Source organism: Protopterus annectens, chromosome 12.part0 (assembly GCF_019279795.1).
Source record: "Protopterus annectens isolate FY-2018-M chromosome 12.part0, PAN1.0, whole genome shotgun sequence".
Lineage (NCBI taxonomy): Eukaryota > Metazoa > Chordata > Ceratodontiformes > Protopteridae > Protopterus > Protopterus annectens.
This window is the reverse complement of record NC_056746.1, coordinates 1,059,632,634-1,059,652,893: the sequence shown is the minus strand read 5'-3', so window position 1 is coordinate 1,059,652,893 and position 20,260 is coordinate 1,059,632,634. Positions and strand designations below refer to the sequence as shown.

Here is a 20,260-nt window from a genome sequence, read left to right as displayed (position 1 = left end):
GTTGGCACTTAGTCGGCCAGTATGTTGGCAATATCTGTTGGCTTAGTATCGGAGGTACCATTATGCAGTAACTTAGAGCAAATAGTACAGTTTTGTACCTACCATAAATGTAGATGTTCGAGGATCCACATTGCTGCAGTCATAACCTGTGGGTAGTCCACTGCCCTCGGTCAGCCCGAATACCTAAGTGTTAGGCTGGCGTCGGTCATGGTCGCTCAGAGCTGACGTCAGTACGCAGAAGTACTTAAGCGCATGACCAACGCCATATCCTCAGTCTTTCTTGCCCCAGATGTCAGAAGGCCTAAAAAGTAAAGGCCATAGCCAAAATAGAAAATACCCAACAACCAACATAGAGAAAATAATAATAATTCAGCAACCCCAAACTATAGAGGGGAAGGAGGGAGGGAAAATTGGACTGCAGCAATGTGGATCCTCGAACATCTACATTTATGGTAGGTACAAAACTGTACTATGTTCTTTGTCTCACATTGCTGCAGTCATAACCTGTGGGTAGAATCCCAAAGCAAAGGAAAAGGGAGGCTGGCAAACTAAAAAGCATTAGGAGCTGCTAACATGCCCTGTAAAACTGCAGTGGCAAACCCAGCCCTGGACTTGGAATAAAGAGGGAGATGGTAATGCTTAGTAAAAGTGTGCACTGAACTCCAAGTAGCTGCCTCCAAAATATCCTTAGTAGCTACCCCCCTTAAAAAGGCAGTAGATGTGGCAGTAGCCCTAGTGGAATGAGGTCTGATCCCAGCCGGAATATCCTTTCCATGATGAGAATAACAAAAAGCAATACAATGGCCAATCCACTTAGAAATAGTTTGCTTTGAAACAGCTTTCCCTTGTGAACCCAAAGCAAAAGAAATAAATAACTGTTGAGTCTGCCTGAACTCTTTAGTTCTGCTCAAATAATAGCGTAACTGCCTGTGAATATCCAAAGAATGCAAGACTTTTTCCCCTTTATTTTGGGGATCAGCATAAAAAGTAGTCAAATGAATAGACTGGTTTAAGGCCACATTAGAAATAACTTTAGGCATAAAAGTAGGGTTAGTACGCAAGGACACCCTATCCTTATGGAATATCAGGAAGGGTTCAACTGCCATGAGAGCCTGTAATTCAGATACCCTCCTAGCAGACATAATGGCCAACAAAAAAGCAGTCAAAAACTTTAACTCAGATGTAGCTGCAGGTTCAAAAGGAGGTAAAGTAAGCTTTTCCAACACAAAATTGAGATCCCAGGAAGGAGTAGGAGCTCTCGTGGGGTCTTATGTTTTTTGCCCCCTAAGAAATTGTTTAAACAAAGGGTGAGAAAATAAAGGAGGGTCACAATCATAGTGAGCAGAAATGGCTGCAGCATGAACTTTCACGGAGGAAAAAGACAAACCCTTGTCTAGTAATTCAGTAAGGTACTGTAGTGTAAAACTCAAATTAGGCACTGAGACATCAAAGCTCTTTGCTGTGCTCCAAAGAAAAATCTCCTCCATTTATCAGCATAAACTTTTCTAGTACTAGGCCGTCTGGCTTCCAAAATGACATTCAAAACTTGTTGAGGAAGCTGAGACCCCCCCAGGGTCTAAAACAGAATACGCCAGGCTGTTAGATGCAGGGACTGTACCCTGACATTGAGAAAATGATTGCTTGACTGGGACAACAGGTGAGGAATCGGTGGCAAAGGCCAAGGAGGCTCCCGAACTAAACTCCTCAGCAGAGGATACCAGTGCTGGCGTGGCCAATCTGGTGCTATTAGAATCATGCAAGGCTTGTCCTGCCTGACTTTCAAGAGTACCTTGGGAAGGAGAGGCAGAGGAGGGAAAGCATAGACATGAAGGTTGTTCCAACTGAAAGATAGAACATCCACTTTCCAAGCTTTTGGGTGAAACATCTTTGTGCAAAATTTTGGTAGTTGGAAATTTAGTGGAGAAGCAAACAGATCTATGTCTGGAGTTCCCCAAGCCACTGTCAACTGTTGGAATACGTGAGGATCCAATTTCCACTCGTGGGGATCCACAATTTGTCTGCTCAATACATCTGCTAAGGAGTTCTGTGCTCCTGGCAGAAACCATGCCTGAAGAGTGATGTGCAAACTCAGAGCAGTCTCCCACAATATCATAGCTTGTCTGCAAAGAGGGTAAGAATGGGTTCCCCCCTGCTTGTTGATGTACCACATGACTGTTGTGTTGTCTGTTTGAATCAACACCTGTCCTGGTTGAAGTAGGTCCTTGAAGGCCATCAGAGCAAAGTGGACTGCTAACATCTCCTTCATGTTGATATGCAAATGCTGTAGTCTGGGAGGCCACGTGTCTTGAATACATTTCCCATTGAAGTGTGCTCCCCAAGCCAGGTCTGAGGCATCCGTCGTTAAGATCTGACTCGCCTCTGGTCGGGTCACAGAGAGTCCCTTGTTTAGGTGACATTCCTGAGCCCACCACAAGAATTCCTTCTGAATGCAAGGTATTATCTGAATGACCGTGTCCAAATCGTGGCAGTGCTGAGTCCATACACTTTTGAGATACCATTGTAGCTTCCTCATATGCAATTTGGCATTGGGAAGTACCAGAATGCAAGATGCCATGAACCCCAAGGCTTGAAGAACTGTCCATGCAGTCAGCCTGGACATTACTGATAATTGCTGGAAGTATAGGTGAAGATTTCTTTGTTTGTCCGGGGTCAAAAAAGCCATCTGAGAGGCTGTGTTCAGTCTCACACCCAGAAAGCACATGTCTTGAGAGGGTACTAGACTGGACTTTGTTTCGTTCACAGAATACCCTAGGCATCTTAAAACTGCCATTACATACTGTAGATGTTGAAGTAACTTGTCTTTGTCTTGAGCAAGAATCAGGCAATCATCCAGATAAGGATAAATTTGTATTCCTCTCAGTCTTAAGAAGGCTATCACAGGAGCCAGAACCTTTGTGAACACCCTGGGCGCAGTAGATAAGCCAAAGGGCAATGCAGAGAACTGATAATGAAAAATACCAGCCCGAAAGCAGGGAATCTCCTGCGGCTGGGCCTGATAGGAATGTGAAGATAAGCCTCTTTGAGATCCAGAGTTACCATCCAGTGATCTTTGCCTAGCAGAGGCAGAAGTTGCTGTAAAGTTAACATCTTGAACTTTGGAATGTCTAGGTATGTATTGAGAATAGACAAATCCAGAATTGGCCTCCAAGTGTTTCCTTTCTTTGGCACAAGGAATAGGCGAGAATAAAACCCTAGGCCTACTTCTGACGGAGGTACCACCTGGATAGCCCCCATTTGTAAAAGCAAAGAAATTTGTTTGTGAGCCTCCAGCCTTTGCTGAGGAGGTACATCTGGCATGCCTTTGAAAGGAGGAAAAGTGTGAAAATAAAACTTTTAGCCTTGATTTATTATGTCCAACACCCATTTGTCCTGGGTGACCAAATGCCAATTTTGTTTGAAAAGTGCCAACTTTCCTCCTAGAGGAGCTGCCAGACAGGAAGAATCTGGCAGCTGGAAACACAGGTCATTGGGTCTGTTTACGAAAAGGCTGACCCCTGCCCTCACCAGAAGATTGTGCAGGAGAACTCCAAGTCCTAGGTCTGAAAGAACCCTGAGCGTGAGCCCTGCCCCTACCACGTCTAGACCTGCCCTTAGACTGAAAATCGGAAGAAGGGTAAGACCATCCTCTTGCAGGCCAATTCCTGCTAAACTTAGGGGGCTGCACTTGCAAAAATTCCTTAACCGTCTGTATAGACTTAGCTTTGTCTTCCATCTTTTTCAAAACTGACTCCACAGGAGAACCAAAAAGAACTTCAGATTGATGAGGAGCATCCAAAATTCGAGCTTTAACATGCTCTGACAAATTTTGATCCTTAAGCCAGGCATGCCTACGAATAACTGAACCAGTAGCAGCCACCCTGGAAGAAGCCTGAAGAGCATCGAAGCCACACTGCAAGGAATGCTTACCAACTTGATCTGAAGCATGAACTAAGTCCTGCAATTCCTTACACTCTATACCCTCAGCTAAAGCATCTACCTTAGATTTCAACTGACCTAACAGAAAGTTCTGATACTTCAGCATATGAAACTGGCAATTTAAAGCCCTCATAGCTAGCGTGGAGGAGGTATACACTTTTTTACCCCACCTATCCAAAGCTCTAGAATCTTTATCCAGAGGAACTGGATTCTTAACTACAGAAGCCCTGACACCCTTAGGCCCTTGAATAATAGTTTCCGGGTCAGCTCTAGGGCTCTTATACAAATATTTATGTGCCTCTGGAACTCTGTAATACCTGTCTGGCTTGACAGGGGCAGGGGGTAAAGAATCAGGATTAAGGGAAGCTTCAGAAAAAAACATCCTGAACAACATCTAAAACAGGGGGAATAGCCAAAGGTCTATGTTGTGGCAAAAACAAAAATTCCCTAAGCCTCTTACAAGAATCTGAAAAATCCTGACCTTCCCACTTGAAATGCTCCCTCATGGAGTGCAAGGTTTCAGAAAAGGAAAAATCCTCTGGAGGAGAAGCAGAAGGACAGGAATCCTCTGCATCCGAATCAGAATAGGGAGGAAAATCCTGAATATCCTCAGCTGAAGACTCACAGTAATCTGAGGAATGCTCCAATCCCTCTAATTCTGTCTCCACCCTAGGCCTCTTCTCTGGAGGGGGCATAGAACCCCTGATCAAAGTAATCAAATCCTCTGCCATTTTCAACATATGTTTTTTAGGAACAGAGCCCGAAGAACTAGGGCTGAGGCCTGTACCAGAAAGACCAGGCCTAGCCTTAGCAGGGCCTTTAGTGACAGAAGTAGAAGGCCTAACAACCTTTTGTAAGGATGGAACCACAGAAACTTGAGAAGCCCCCTCGGCCTGACCTAACTCCTGTAATAGTAAAGGTACCCCCTGGGATTCAGCCGAGGCCTCGGCTGGATCCACAGATTCAACCGTAGATTCCATAGAACCGGCGTCCGCAACGGACGACTCATCCGGTTTAGACTTTAAAGATTTATCTTTTCGCTTTTTTGCGGTAGCGGGCGTCTGAGGATCCGACGGCATGTTGTAGTTACACCGCTTACCTAAAACAAGCCTAGCACAATCTAATCTGCGTTTTATGGTGCGCTTATTAAATCTAGCGCAAAAGCGACACCCGACTACGTCGTGCTCAGGCCCCAAGCAAGGAATACAGAGAGAGTGATAGTCCCTATGAGGTATCTGTTTCCCACAAGAAATACAATTATTAACTTTTTCTGACATCCGGATAAACTGAGGCAAGAAAAGACAAAAATATTCCCCAACGGGGTACTTAGCCCAACTTGGTCTTCGGTCTGAAACTCGAAAACTGAAAATTTCAGAACGCCGAACGGCACTCGCAAACGCTGCTTCTGCTTCGGACCACGCGGCAAGAAAGACTGAGGATATGGCATCGGTCATGCGCTTAAGTACTTCTGCGTACGGACGTCAGCTCTGAGCGACCATGACCGACGCCAGCCTAACACTTTGGTATTCGGGCCGACCGAGGACAGCGGACTACCCACAGGTTATGACTGCAGCAATGTGAGACGAAGAACATCTGGGTATTGCCATGAAGATTCTTGATATAACTATAGAAGGCTTTGTGGTTGTTTTTAGTGTCTGCTGCAATTCTGCCTTCATAGTTGGCTTTGGAGGTTTTGATGAGGGATCTCAACTTTTTGTTGAAGCTAATAAGGGAATTTTTCCAGTCTTGGGACTTCACCTTTTTCTGCAACAGTTTCTTCCTTCTGTTGTAGAGTTTATTAATAGCAGGGGACCACCAGATTGGCTTCCTTTTTTGGAGGAGTGTGTCTTGGTTATGTTGGGTATGGCTAGTAGTTCCATGCATTTATGTACGTGTTCGTACAGTGCACTTGTGTATGATTCGGCAGTCATGCATCTATTTTCCATTGGCATCGGTGTCGTGGAGTTAGCCACCTCTGTTTTTAGGAGCACAAAGTCAACTTTGGAGAAGTTTTTCATGGTGGATACCCTTACAAGGGTGAGGGTGAGATGTAGATTTCCATGGTGATTAGTTTGTGTTCGGATCTAACCAGTGAGGAATTGACTATTGGTGTACAGCAACAGTTAGCCCATGTTAGTAATAACCAGGTCAAGGATGTTGCTTCCTGTAGTGGGGTAAGAATGAGCTGGTCCAGGGCACTAGAATTGATGAATTCCTGGAACCAGTGGGCCAGTATATTGGTGCACGAGTAGTTTTCCCAGTTGATGGAGGGACAGTTGAAGTCATCTAGTATGACAGTGTTGGGTTGGATCTTAATAGTTTCCAGGGTGCTTAGGAATGTGGAGCGAGAGTCTTGGGACATGGTTGGGGACCTACAACCTGAATCGCCATCTTACCCAATGTTAGCTGTATCTGGAGTACCTCAGATGTGTTACGTTAGGCTACTAGTCTGGAGGTGTGCATATCCTTTATGAATATGGAGACACCACTGCCTTTGGAGCTTTGGTCCATGTATCAGGGCTGAAAGGTGTGGAATGAGTTGTAGCCTGGTAGCGCAAGAAACTGGGCACTGGGAACCCTACGGATTATGGCTGCCATACCACCCAAAGCCCCGGAGTACAGACAATCAACAGTTTTTGGCAGATCAGGATTCACAACATTCTTAACTTTCTTGATGCAAGAAATCTTGCCCAACAGAAAAAAAGGCCCTGCAAAATAGAGCATTAATGGTGCATCTAGTCAATGCAAGCACTTGGCAGAGCATCAACTATGACTTTGCAGTGTTCACATGGAATCCCAAGGACTGATCAATATCAGAATAGACTCATTAGCTGCTACTAGACTACCCATTAGTCTGGCCCCACTCGTGAGGCAGTTGTCCAATTTAAACAACTTAGCAACAATGGACATATCCTTATTGAACACAGAGGGCTGTAGTGAGGACAAGGAAAAAGAAAATGCACTATGACCACCCTTAAAGGGCAATTTTGGAATCCACTGGTTTAAGGTGCTCAGATCAAGACAGATCCTGATGAGGTAGGATTTCCAGGACTGCTCATTCCTGAAGAAAGTTCAGCATCTGTTTTCTTTTGATGGCATGGTAGGTCTAGGAGAGGAAACCTGTGTGTGTGTGTGTGTGTGTGTGTGTGTGTGTGTGTGTGTGTGTGTGTGTGTGTGTGTGTGTGTGTGTGTGTGTGTGTGTGTAGGAAAATAAAAAGGAACAGAGTAGCCTTTACTCATTGTGGTACTGATCACTTCTTGCCTACAGACCAGTATAAAGACAAAACATCAAGTCAGACAAAGTTTCCGAGACTTGACTGCTGGCCCCCAGAAAAAGGGCCACAAGTATCCCTGGTTGTTCTGCCTATTATTACTGCCTTTAGTGGTGGTGGGCTGACTACACTGGAAATGACTACTGCAACATCTGTGCTTCCAGTTGCTCTGCTGTTGGCCACAACTGAAAAACTTGTCATGGGATCCACATCGTCATTGTATACCACTGCTGAGGAGCTTCTAATTAGTCTCCTAACAACAGTAAGATTCTTGTTCCTACTTTACAAAATCAGGCTTAAAAATGGGACTAGGCAGCAAAGTCTAATTACAGGAGACAATAACTACTAAAGTCCTAATAACTAATCAACAAAATCAGTGAAGTGCATCTAAGCATGGCAGTATACAGCCCTAAACTGCAGGCCTAAACATCATACACAGTATTATAAATTACCTGCATAGTGAGGTTTGTTGTGGAGCATATGGTTGCCATCTAGGATGACAGGTTGAATTTCAGGTCCTAATCTGGAAACCCCCTTCAGAAATTGATTTGTTTCATTGGTGACCTTTCAGTGGAAGCACATTATGTGTGACAAGTTTAAGTTTCTCAAAAAGATGGAGGGCATGTAAACATTCTTCCATAATTCGATCCTTTAATGTAAAATACAATTCATATGAGCGCTTTCGTCTGCATAAAACAAACTTCATCAGATCTGATGAAGTTTGTTTTATGCAGACGAAAGCGCTCATATGAATTGTATTTTACATTAAAGGATTGGACTTCTCAGCAGGTGAACTGTGTTTTGTTACCAGTTTATTCTACCTACTTTGTGGCAATTCTTCCATAATTCGTCCACGTCTTCCTTTAGTGAAGAGAGCAGGCTTTTGCAGTGTAGCAGCCAGGTCCCTATTATTTTAGCGAATGCAATGAATTGCGAAAGCTGTTTAGTCAAACGTCATTACGCGAAATGGCAAAATACCGAAAGCATGGAAAAGCGATTTTCCTAGGGGGAAAAAAATCACTGGGCTGTTTCCAGGACTTTGCCATTTCCTCCACCGTGGTGAGTTTCTTCCACTCGGAGTTGGTATATTTAAATAGGGTGTGTGTGTGTGTGTGGGGGGGGGTGAAGCACCGCGTTTTGATTTTTTTTTTCTTTTCTTTTTACGGATCAGTGATTTTAAATCACTGATCTGTGTTCAGCATTTTGGGTTTTTGGGGATTGTGGGTCGATTATACAGCATTCACAATTCAGTGCATTCACTTATATAATATACACCCTAGCAGCCTTAAGGGCAGACACATTAAAAATCAACGTAATGAGTCTGTGACCAACATGTCCAGTCCTTAAGAGCCAGAGGATCCTGTCAGGCCTCTTCATAAGGGATGTAAGGCTCTTCCATGCAGTTCTGTTCACAAGATGAACCTTTTTTTTTCCCTGTATGGACTAACTGGGAGAAAGACTTGCAGGTGATAGTCTTCTGCAGGAGAAGTTCAGGAGAGAAAGACAGGGCAGTGATACAACCTCTCCCCTCCTTTCACCTAATCATTTTTAACAGTCCCCTTCAAACTGGAGGGTCAACAGAGGGTACAAAGTTTTCTTCTCATCCACATCCAGTAAAGGCAAGTCCTGGTGGTGGTGAGTCCCAAGTGCTTCTTCTAGAACTGACCATTTTTACCTGGTCTCAGAAGTGACCTAGGTGAGAAGAATGATCTTACCCAGAGAAGATGAGCTGGCACCCTGAACAGGGCCTCTGATCCTCTGTCTTGCTGAGATGATGCATGGCTGAGGTAACAGTTCCACACACTGGTGTATACCTGATGACAATGTGTGAATGCAGAAATCAAGGGAGACGCGCATGCAGGTTAAGCTTGCATCAACAATAATGGCAGAAATGCTGACACTACATCCTGGACAAGTGGAGCCAATACCAAATGATTACTATTACAACCCCCCCAAGGACTGGGACAGTAAGTGAAAGACAGGGTTCCAAGCCCAGTCTTCAGGGTGTAATCCCAATTAAAAGGACCAAAAGCTCTAAAGGCTCAAAGTCAACAGACCACATCAATCCAAATGCTAAAAAATACAGCCCTGGGCTTTACTGCAGATCATGTATCCCCAATGCCTCAGTCCTCATTTTACCAAAAGGGACTTCTTAAAAAGTAAACATGTGAGGTCTGTAAACTTACAGCTCTAAACAAAACTGTAGACCTTTCTCCCCAAACCATTTGAATATCTTACTCCTTGTCACTGGGAAGAGAGTTCCTGGAATTCAGGGACACCACAGCTGATCAGCCAGAGGAATTGTATAATACAATTTGTGGGAATTCTTGGCCCTAGACAAGTGGTCAAGTTTTTCCTAAGGGCAATAGGGGTGGGGGTCTGGCTCCAAAGATGCACTGGTAAAAATATCCTCCAGGACATCCACGAATGCAGGAACAGCAAGCGCACTATACTCAGGCAGGCCCACAAAAGCCCTACACCTCAGCTGGGACTCTACTATTCTGAAGCCTCCCAATGGAATGCCTCCTGCATTTTATGAAGAATGTCCTGAAAGGAGAAATCCTCTGGTGGAAGAGCAAAGGATAAGGTGTCTTTGCTGTCGGACTTATATGCAGCAGCAGAGGGGCATCTAGCCAGCATTAACTAGTTTGCCCGTTTTATACTCCTGTAAATTATCTTCCTTAGCCCAAGGTTCCATCCTTCACTTTTTAGAAGGGAGGGGTCCAGACAATAGTAAAAATTCCAGTGCTGCCCATTTGCATTTCAGAAGGGACATGAAATCCTGAACCAGTTGTGAAAGCTGTTTGATAGAAAACTAAAAGAAAAGGAAACTAGGCCAAAGCAAGCTGACTGGCACCAGTTTGGTCTTCTTTTTCTTGTACCTATAGCTTTAGCTATAATGAACCTGAAAGTCGTGGGTCACGGACAGGAGAGAGAGACCTCAAATTCAGTCTCAAGGAATTTCCTTATGGACAAATACCTTGTGTATACTGCCTTCCGCTTGAGTAATAAAAATCTGAACCTCAGACACAAATGAGTTTTCAGTATCAGTAGGTGTGGCAGAGTTTTTGGTCCGACAGGACATTTAAAATGCCAAAGCAACAGTTGCATCAGTAGTCTCAGCTGAAAAACTCAGAGTAGGAGCAGCAAAACCCTCTCAATATGTTCGGAATCAGTGGAATCGAGACAGATGAGAGCCATCAATCAGGACATTCTTGGTCTTCTCATGCTTCCTCCTCAGTCTCTTGCTGGCATGCCTTTTTCCACTAGAAGGTTTTCAGGGAGTTTGGTTAATGCTATTAAGGGCTGAGAAGTGGCCCACTTCCACTTTCCTGGTTGCAAACTCAGGGAGAGAATTTATTTTTTAAACATGTCTGTAGGGTGAAGCTGGCATAATGAGATCAAGAGTCCATGTCACACTCAATGACAGATTAAGAAAATTCTTGTGGGGATTCTGCTTTCCACAAGCTGTGTAATTAACTTTCACAGAAATGTAACAGATTCAGAATCAGAACACACTAGCTAATACAGGTGCTACTTTCAAGAAAAGACCAGAAAAATCCCCTATGGGGTACTTACTTACCTGGCTTCTGGAAGTTGGTAGATGGACTGATAATGGTAATAAACATGTGTTTTGCAATGCTGCACAGAAAAAATGATCTGAAGATAGTGCTGGCTGACACAACTCTTACACCACAGACATCTGTGCTCAACAGTGATAGGGAGGTGGAAATGGCCATGCAGGTGAAAGTGAGTACTACTAAGATTACCCCATGTACAGACTCTTGAAAAAGACATCTTACTGTGAAAGATGCACTTCAGTAAGAATGAGAACTGATTCTCTATCAGAAACAGATGAGACTGTTAGCATTATCACAGGAGGTGTGTGTGCGTGTGTGGGTGGGTGGGTGGGTGGGTGGGGGACTCCTGAAACCAAAAATTAAGAAACCCTTAGATCCCTTGATTGCGAAGAGGTGTAGGATATCCTTTCAGGGCTGGACTTCTTGGGAGCTGGTCCTGGAAAGTATTCTTAGCTTGGTCAGACTCGAGCTGTGCTAAATTAAGCTTCTTCTTAACTTCACCCTCTCTTTCGGCCGAGCAGAGCAGACTTTTAAAGCAGAAGCAACATGGTCAACAATCACTGACCTCAACTGAGGCAAAAGGGTTAGTCTTGAAAATGAAGTGCGATTCTTTTTAACCTTTTTTTTTTATATAATTATAGATTCATCTTCTAAAGCTGTCTTTCTTATTTTAAAATGTGTAGTTTTTAAGTTTAGTTAATTCAACTGATCTATATTAAGTTTAATAAACTGCAGTTTCTGTTTATTGCATGACAAGCATCTGTCCAGTTACTTCCTAATTTCATGTCATCCAGCCCAGCCTTCTGGATGATGCATTAGAGAGGAAGAACAGTTTTGTAGGGAATGGGCATGTCTTCGCTAGTTTACTGCAGATGTTAATACAAGGTAGCCAGAATGCAACACAATCAGTTACTCAGACAATAAATCAATAAACACAGTCAAGTGAAAGGTAACAAAAACATAACAGGATAAGATTCTTAGTAAGGTGTAAAGTGCTCTGCATATGGTGTAATAAAACAGATGCAAAAAAAATGTTCACCAATGGATTAGTACAGAGAAAAAGTACAGTTGTATACACTTACCATTAATGTAGATGTTAAAGTGTATTCACTGTTGCAGTCATTATATTTGGGTTATCTGCCTGCAGATAGCCCACAGCCGACCTGAATATCAAAAGTCTTGGATTCCTGTGTTGGATGCAGTCTCTTCTTCCATGACGTCAGGTCGTCAGTGGTATAAAACACCCAACCGATGCCATTACATAAGTCTTTCTTGCTGCGCAGTGCCCGAAGCAGAAGCAGTACGCAAGTGCCGGTCGGCAGACTCCTGAAATTTTCGTTTTCGAATTTCAGAACCGAAGTCTTCAAAAAAGCCAAGTACCCCATTGGGGATCCTTTTACTTGCTCTTAAACAAATGTCAGTAAAAGTTAACAATTGTCAATTGGGGGTGGCTCCTCTTCCATTACTAGCAGAAACAGATGACTCTAGTGATACTCCTCCAAAATTACAAGTAGCAGAAGTAAATTCTGCTTATTCCCTCTTCCTGTTTTTATTTTTATGTTTATACTCTGTTCTTTCAGAATAGGTTTTAGAGGTACCATTCTATTTAGGCCCGGTGGTTTATCTGCTCTCAATTCCATAATCCCATTTGGCCTCTCCACCTCTGTTCTGTTTCTCGGGTCACCACCCCCTTGGGCACTCGTCCAACTTCATTAATGCCATAAACTTAAAACTATGATTTTCTTCAGCCCTAATATGTTGATAAAGGGCATTCGTAGCTACTTGATTTCTTACATCTGACAGGTGGCTTAAGATCCGTTCCTTAAATGCCCTGTTTGTTTTACCTACATAGTAGGAAGGGTATGCCTCGCAAATGGCTAGATACCAGATATTCTTACTAGTACATGTAGCACAACCCTGAAAGGAATAACTCTTTTTAGTGACAGGATTTTCAAATACATTGTGTGTCCGTTTGAAGGGGGAAGCTTTACAAAAGCCACATCTCCAGGTACCTTTACGTGGACTCAGTGTGCTATGTCTACTGTTGTTTAGGCTATCATGCTTACGCAATAGGCGTTTCAAATTCTTCTTATTCAGAAATGCAAAACTAGGTTTGTCACCCACTGTATTTCGTAGCTTCTCATCCAAGGTAAGGACTGGCCAAAACTTCCTGATAGCATAACAAATAAAGCCATTATCTGTGCTGTAAGTCAGTATACACCTCATATTACTTAGACTTATTATCTTGTGGCTATCTGGTCTTTTCACGTCTCCTATTAGGAGTATATAAGGGATACCCTTTCTGAGTTCTAATTTGCATGGCTTCATCTCTACTCACTACTGATATCCTTTACAACCAATGGTATTTTTACTTACCTTTGGTATTCTGGCCGACTGAGGGCTACCAGGAGCCAGATAACCCATTTGTTAGGACTGCAACAGTGAAACACGATGAACATCAGTCATATGACAAATCTGACATTTCCATCAAATTATACATTATCCACCCATCAACCATGTAATTTAGAGGTATACTTACTAATTTCTAAAAACAACTCATTGATGTTAATAGCATTTTTGGCACTTGTTTCTACAAAAACAGCATGAATTGAATCTGCATAGTCTTTGGCATCTATTTCAAGAACCTCCCTGTAAGAAAAATGAAAAGGGAAATCACCTCAAAAACGTGAATGAACTAAAATCCTTGCTGTAACACATACCCATAAACACATGCTGAATTAAACAGTTCAAGCATTCAAATATAAAAACTGAAGCATTGCACATAGTATAACTGCAAAGACCATCACAGCTCATTACTCCAGACTGTAAATGGAAAATTTTGCAAAGCTCATGTGCTTTCTTTTATCTGTACAAACTTGTGCAGTAGTGTGATACCACACTCAAGAACATCCAAGTGATCTATGCCACCTCTAAGAAAATTAAAATTTCACAACCTTCACATTTTGGTAAACCATACCAACTTTGCTTGCAGTCCCAGAACCTTGGTTAAAACTCTGAACCCTCTGATATTACTTACTGCATTGTATAACACAAAGGAACATGTATACACAGGCGAAAAAAAAATTCCCCCTCCCTGAAACCATGAAGTCAGAGAAGCAGTTTTTGCCTATTAGCTCCTTTGTAATTTTAAGGGGCTTTTCAAAGACAGTGCATCAACTCTCAAATAGATGACACACTGTTGCCTGGAAATATGTTTAAAATGCAATATGAACCTCAAAACTGTTACTACTGGCTGTAGAGAAGTCTAGAGGAATTTCTGTATTGTAACATACAACTTTGTCCACTTGCTGTGCCCACTTGGTATACATCAAAACAAAGCACAGTTGTTTTTACCATAATAGCAGCTGTTCTAATGGACTGAAATAGAATGAGCTATTTAAGGGTCCTACCCTGTGACTGGTAAGCTTTCAAAGCTTAAAGGTGCTTTCCATGCCTTCTATCAGGAGCTCTAATATCAAGACACAGTGTCAAATTGGTCACAGGTTTTTTGCCTAGAAAAGGAGGCCAAGAGCCTTGAAAGGACAATGTTATGAAAACAAACAATTAAGTACATATCAAGAGTCTATACAGCCACATCCTGGCAATACAAATGGAAAATTGTCAAAATAAGGACAACTTGAGAAAGGGGAGGCTAGCACAACAGCGCTCTATTAGAACACTTACTGTTGCAGTAAGTTTACTTGTGTAACTGCACCATGTTCAATAGTTAGATCATTGCTACAGTAGACAAGGTTATTTGGGTCAATTACAAAAACTTAGAAAGTAAGAAGGGAGTAGAGGAAAAAATGAACTCCTTGGACCCTGAAGAATGGTGCTCTCAAGTTTGTTTTGGACTTGGAAAAGGAATCTAGCTTGAGGGCTTTGTAAAAAGTATGCACAGGACCAAGTCCCTGCCTTCCTGCCTACAGGAGGCTTCAGAGGCTCTGGGAATCAGTGGTGATTTAAAGCTTTCAAAGTACTGATTACCACCAATCTCTCTAACATTTACATGATTCTGTCTGTTGTGAGGGTTTCACAGACCTTGCACTTCCATCTCTTTGGAAACTGCTCCCCATGCCAGGTCTGAAGAATCTGCAGTGACTGATTGGAGAGGGCTAAGAAGGGAGAATGGGAGACCTGAACTGCAAGCTATCTAGTCTACACACCAGAGAATCTCTCTTCTTAAAAAGACAAAATGATGAAGATGCAGAGTCCAGAATGACTGGAGATACCACTGAGTTTTTCCCATGTGGAGTCTGCTCAGTGGAAGCATGGGAATCACTGATGCAATGTATCCCAAAATCTTGAGAAATTCCTTTGCAAATGCATGGGTTTGGATACAGGAACTCAGGAAGAACTGCCAAAATATATCTTTGTCTGGAAGAATTACATTAGGTTTAAGGTACCACATGGTGAAAAGTCTAGCTTTGCTGGGTTTTTCTTGCAGTTTTTACTGAATGCTTTTGTCTGCATGACCTTTTTATTTTGATGTGTGTGTGTGTGTGTGTACATATGTAGTCAACTAGAAAATAAGTTAAAATATTGATGTACTAAAGATATTTGAACAAAAACAGTATGAACAGATGGACTGGAAGGTAGGTGACATGCATTATGAACTGAATGAGTTTTGTTAAGACATTTCTATGCAAAATTTGTTTTTGTTTGCACTCAAGCATTTTCAGTAAAAGGTTAAATGCGGTACAAAAGCTTAATGGAAAGAAACTGCTCATAAAGCAGTTTAGAAACTAAAATACTTATACAATGTTAGTTCATGATTTTTACAAAAAACACTTGAGTCATATGTAATGCTTAACTGGTGTTTGATATTACTGCAATGGTTTAAAGAAATATATCCTCACTTTTATTGATTTTGTAGGAATGAAGCACTAAGAAAAAGTTGGATATAATTTTCTGAGGCATTTCAAACCCTTAAAGTGAGACCATCACCACAATATCTAAAACATTTGTAAAAAGTGTCTTTTATATGACAGTGAGTGTCAGTGACACTTAGGGTTACAGTGAATCTGCTTACTTTTGCGGGTCATACTGTGGAGGCCCTCAAGGGAAGTACTGTGTGTATTTTGTGTTTAGTCTTAAGGGATTTCAATATTGATCAGACAGTATGAACTAGTTATGTCACATTTGAAGTGACTTGTGTATAGTGTGTGTATTTTTAATGTATTTTAACATTAGTAAAAGTGATATGACCCGCGGTGGTGGTGCTGCGGTAGCGTTGTCGCCTCACAGCAAGACGCTGTCCGGTTCGATTCTCAGCTAGAGTGTCGTCTGCGTGGAGACATGCGTGAATGGGCGTACCTTCATTGAAGGTTGTGCGTCAGGGCTGGTAACTCAGCATGTAAAAATCAACTACCAATCATTAGCGGACCGGAGTTCCGCTGTGGCGACCCCTAACCGGGAAAAGCCGAAAGACACAACAACAAGTAAAAGTGATGCAGCTATGCCAGCAAAGTAAATTTTATTCAGTTTGTTCATATTTCTTTACTTTGTATTCTGGATCATTGCTGACTGTGTACTGTAGAAAGTACAGTTTTGTACCTACCATAAATGTAGATGTTCGAGGGTATACCCTGCTGCAGTCATCACACTTAGGAATTCAGGCTGACTGCAGGACCGCCTGATGACAGGATAACTCGAGTCTTGGTCCGGCGTCGGTTGCTATTGCTTCTTCCCTGACGTCAGTGCGCCAGGGGTATACAAGAGGCATCAGACGCCATTTTCTTCAGTTTCTCTGCCCCAGATGTCAGGTGCCCCCCCCAAAAGGTGGTCAGTAGATAGTACCAATAATAAAAGTTTAGCACAAACAAAGCATCCCTCCAGCTATAAGCAAATACACCACAAAGGTTGTATCAGAATGTAAGGTATTGAAAAATTTTAGTTAGGTCAGAGGGGATGGAGGGAGGGTAACCTGGACTGCAGCAGGGTATACCCTCGAACATATACATTTATGGTAGGTACAAAACTGTACTATGTTCATCGTGTTACCCTGCTGCAGCCATCACACTTGGGTAGAATCCCAAAGCTAGGGATGGGAGGTGGAGTCAAACAGGGTTAGAGGAGGCTAGAAGGCCCTGCAAAACTGCAGTGGCGAAGCCAGCTGTAGTCTTAAAGTAAAGAGGTAAGTGATCGTGCTTGGTGAAGGTGTGTACTGAAGTCCAAGTTGCAGCTTCCAGAATATCCTTGGTTGGCACCCCCCTGAGGAAGGCTGTAGATGTAGCGGCTGCCCTGGTGGAGTGGGGCCTTATGCTAGCAGGAACTGGTTTTCCATGATGGGTGTAGCAAAAATGTATGCAATGTCCTATCCATTTGGAAATGGCCTGTTTTGAGACAGCCTTTCCTTGTGATGCTGTAGCATAGGATACAAAAAGTTGGTCAGATTTTCTGAAAACCTTAGTTTTATCCTAGTAGTAACGTAGTTGCCTGTGAATGTCCAAGGAATGCAGAAGTCTTTCTCCTTTGTTCTGTGGATTTGGAAAGAAGGTGGGTAAATGGATGGTTTGATTTAGAGCCACACTGGATACCACCTTTGGCATAAAGGAGGGGTTAGTTCGTAGAGAAACTCTGTCTAGATGAAAAATGAGGAAAGGCTCTACTGCCATTAGTGCCTGTAGCTCTGAGACTCTTCTGGCTGAAGTAATTGCTAGCAGCAGGGCAATTTAAGTCAGCTGAGAAAGCTGGCTCAAAAGGTGGCAGCGTAAGTTTTTCCAGAACAAAATTGAGGTCCCAAGTTGGTGTTTGCACTCTTCTGGGAGGCCTAATGTTTTTGGCCCCTCTGAGATACTGCCTTAGAAGTGGATGTGAAAATAAGGGAGAATCCGTGTTGTAGTGAGCTGAAATAGCTGAGGCGTGGATTTTAATAGATGAAAAAGAAAGTCCTTTGTGTAACATCTCAGTTAAATATTGTAGAATCTGAGGTATGTCCGGCTGAAGGGTACTTTGGCCTTTAGCTTGGTTCCAGGCGCAAAATCTTTTCCATTTGTCTGAATAGGCTTTCCTGGTGCTGGGCCTCCTGGCCTCCAGCATGACATCCATAACAGCTTGTGAAAGAGGAACTGGCTGGTTGCTTAGGTGATTTGGCATGCAGCCAAATTTAAGGTTTTGAGCTGGCTGTGTAGAATCTGACTGCCTTGCTGTGTGAGCAGATGAGGAATTTGTGGTAAAGTCCATGGTCGGCCCTGGGCCATGTTCCTTAGTAGTGGGTACCAGAGCTGGCGTGGCCAGTCTGGGGCAATGAGTATCATTCGGGGTCTCTCCATCCTGACTTTCAGCAGCACCTTTGTGAGAAGGGGCAATGAAGGAAAGGCATATACTGTCAGCATTTTCCAACTGAATGAGTGTGTGTCCACTTTCCAAGCTTGATGGTGAAATGCCCTTGTGCAAAATTTTGATAGCTGATAGTTTTGTGGGGGGTGGCAAACAGGTCTATGTCTGGGCGCCCCCATTTTTGAGTTATCACTGTAAATACTTGTGGATCCAGTTTCCATTCGTGGGGATCCATGATGTTTCTGCTTAGGTCGTCTGCCAATGTTTTCTTTTTTCCTGGCAGGAATGGAGCCTGTAATTGAACTTGGTAAGCCAGTGCTGTGTTCCACAAGGTCATTGCTTGCCTGCATAGAGGGTAGGAGTGTGTACCCCCTTTTTATGTACCACATTACTGTGGTGTTGTCTGTCCTTACGATAAGCTGTCCTGGATGTAAGAGGTCCTTGAAGGCTATCAGAGCATTCTGTACAGCTAGCATTTCTTTTTGATTGATGTTCAGATTCCTTTGATCTGCACTCCATATGCCTTGAACGCACCGTCCTGCCATGTGTGCTACCCAGGAATAGTCCGATGCATCTGTTGTCATTGTTTGCCTGGCTGGGGGTAAGGTGAAAGGCTAACCCTTGTTGAGGTGACATGCCTGTGACCACCATAGAAACTCCTGTTGAAGGCAGGGAATGAGAGGTATCATTTCCAAGCTGTGGCTGTGTTGAGTCCATACGCTTTTCAGGTACCATTGTAATTTCCACATATGCAGTTTTGCAAATGGTATTAGCAGTATGCAAGATGCCATGAAGCCCAAGGCCTGCAGAATTTTTCTTGCAAGGAGTTGGGTCTTTGTTGCCATTATTTTGAAGTATTGAGTTAGTTGTAGTTGTTTGTCTGGCGTCAGATAAGCCATGGCCGTTGTATTCCAGCTAGCACCCAGGAATGTCATTTTGTGAGGGCACTAGTTTTGATTTCTTTTCGTTTACTGTGTACCCTAGGCAACGTAGAAGGTGTTTTACAAAAGTCAGATGTTGTAAGAGAATGTCCTTGCTTTCTGCTTGGATGAGGCAGTCGTCCAGGTATGGGTACATTTGAATTCCTCTGTCTGCAGTATGCAATTACTGGTACCAGGCATTTTGTGAAGACCCTGGGCACAGTAGATAAGCCAAAGGGCAGTGCAGAGAATTGGTAATGGGTTGAACCTGCAATGAAACGGAGGTATCTTCTGCAATTTTGTCTGATAGGGACATGCAGGTATGCCTCCTTGAGGTCCAATGTTACTAGCCAAGCTTTCTTGCCCAAAATGGGAAGAAGCTGCTGTAGTGTTAGCATCTTGAATTTGGGTACTTGCAAGAAGGTGCTTAGAACTGAAAGGTCCAGAATGGGTCTCCAAGCATTGTCCTTTCTGGGGACTAGAAAGAGCCTTGAGTAAAATTATTGGCCTTGCTCCTGTGTAGGTACCAGATGAATAGCTCTCATGTCCATGAGAGCTGTAATTTGTTTTTGTGCCTCTGCCCATTGATTTTTTGGCAGGTTTGGCATTCCTTTTATCCTAGGAAAGGTGTGGAAATGGAATCTGTATCCTTGTGAGATAATGTCTAGGACCCATTTGTCCTTTGTGACAATGCGCCAGTTGTCTGAAAAAAATGCTAATTTTCCTCCCAAGGGAGCTGCCAAGAGAGTTTTGCTTGGCAGTTTGAGGTTTGTCATTGTGTTTGTCTTCTAGTAGTTTGGGACCTGTTTTCTCCTCCCTTCTGTGTTGCAGTGCCCCATTGGCGAGGTTTGTAAGGGATTTGTGCTTGTCCTCTGCCCCTTGGGCGTCTGTATTTACCCCTCTGTGGTCTGTCAGAAGCTGGAAAGGACCAATTTTTTGTTGGCCAATTTCTGCTGAAGCGTGGGGGTTGTACCTGTAAGAAATCTTTGACCGTCTGCATAGATTTTGCCTCATCTTACATTTTCTTTAAAACCTCTTCTGCTTTAACCCCAAATAAGACATCCTGCTGTAAGGGTGCATCTAGTAACTTTGCTTTAACATGATCAGGCAGAGTTTGTTCCTTTAACCAATCATGCCTACATATAGACCCAGTAACAGCTGTTCTACAAGAAGCTTCCAAGGAATCAAATCCACATTGTAAAGTATGTTTGCCCACCTGTTCAGCTGCATGCAACAGATCCTGCATTTCCTTGAGTTCAGACTGTTGAGA

The 20,260-nt window shown here is 43.0% G+C and overlaps 1 protein-coding gene across 1 annotated transcript in view; it reads right to left on the bottom strand.

Moving 5' to 3' along the window:
* Positions 1-20,260, bottom strand: part of RAB22A (RAB22A, member RAS oncogene family) — a 596,809-nt gene that overhangs the window by 100,434 nt on the left and 476,115 nt on the right. Inside the window, exon 6 of the mRNA XM_044090072.1 lies at positions 13,329-13,438. Coding sequence (XP_043946007.1) covers positions 13,329-13,438 — 110 coding nt within the window. The remainder of the gene's footprint in view (positions 1-13,328; positions 13,439-20,260) is intronic.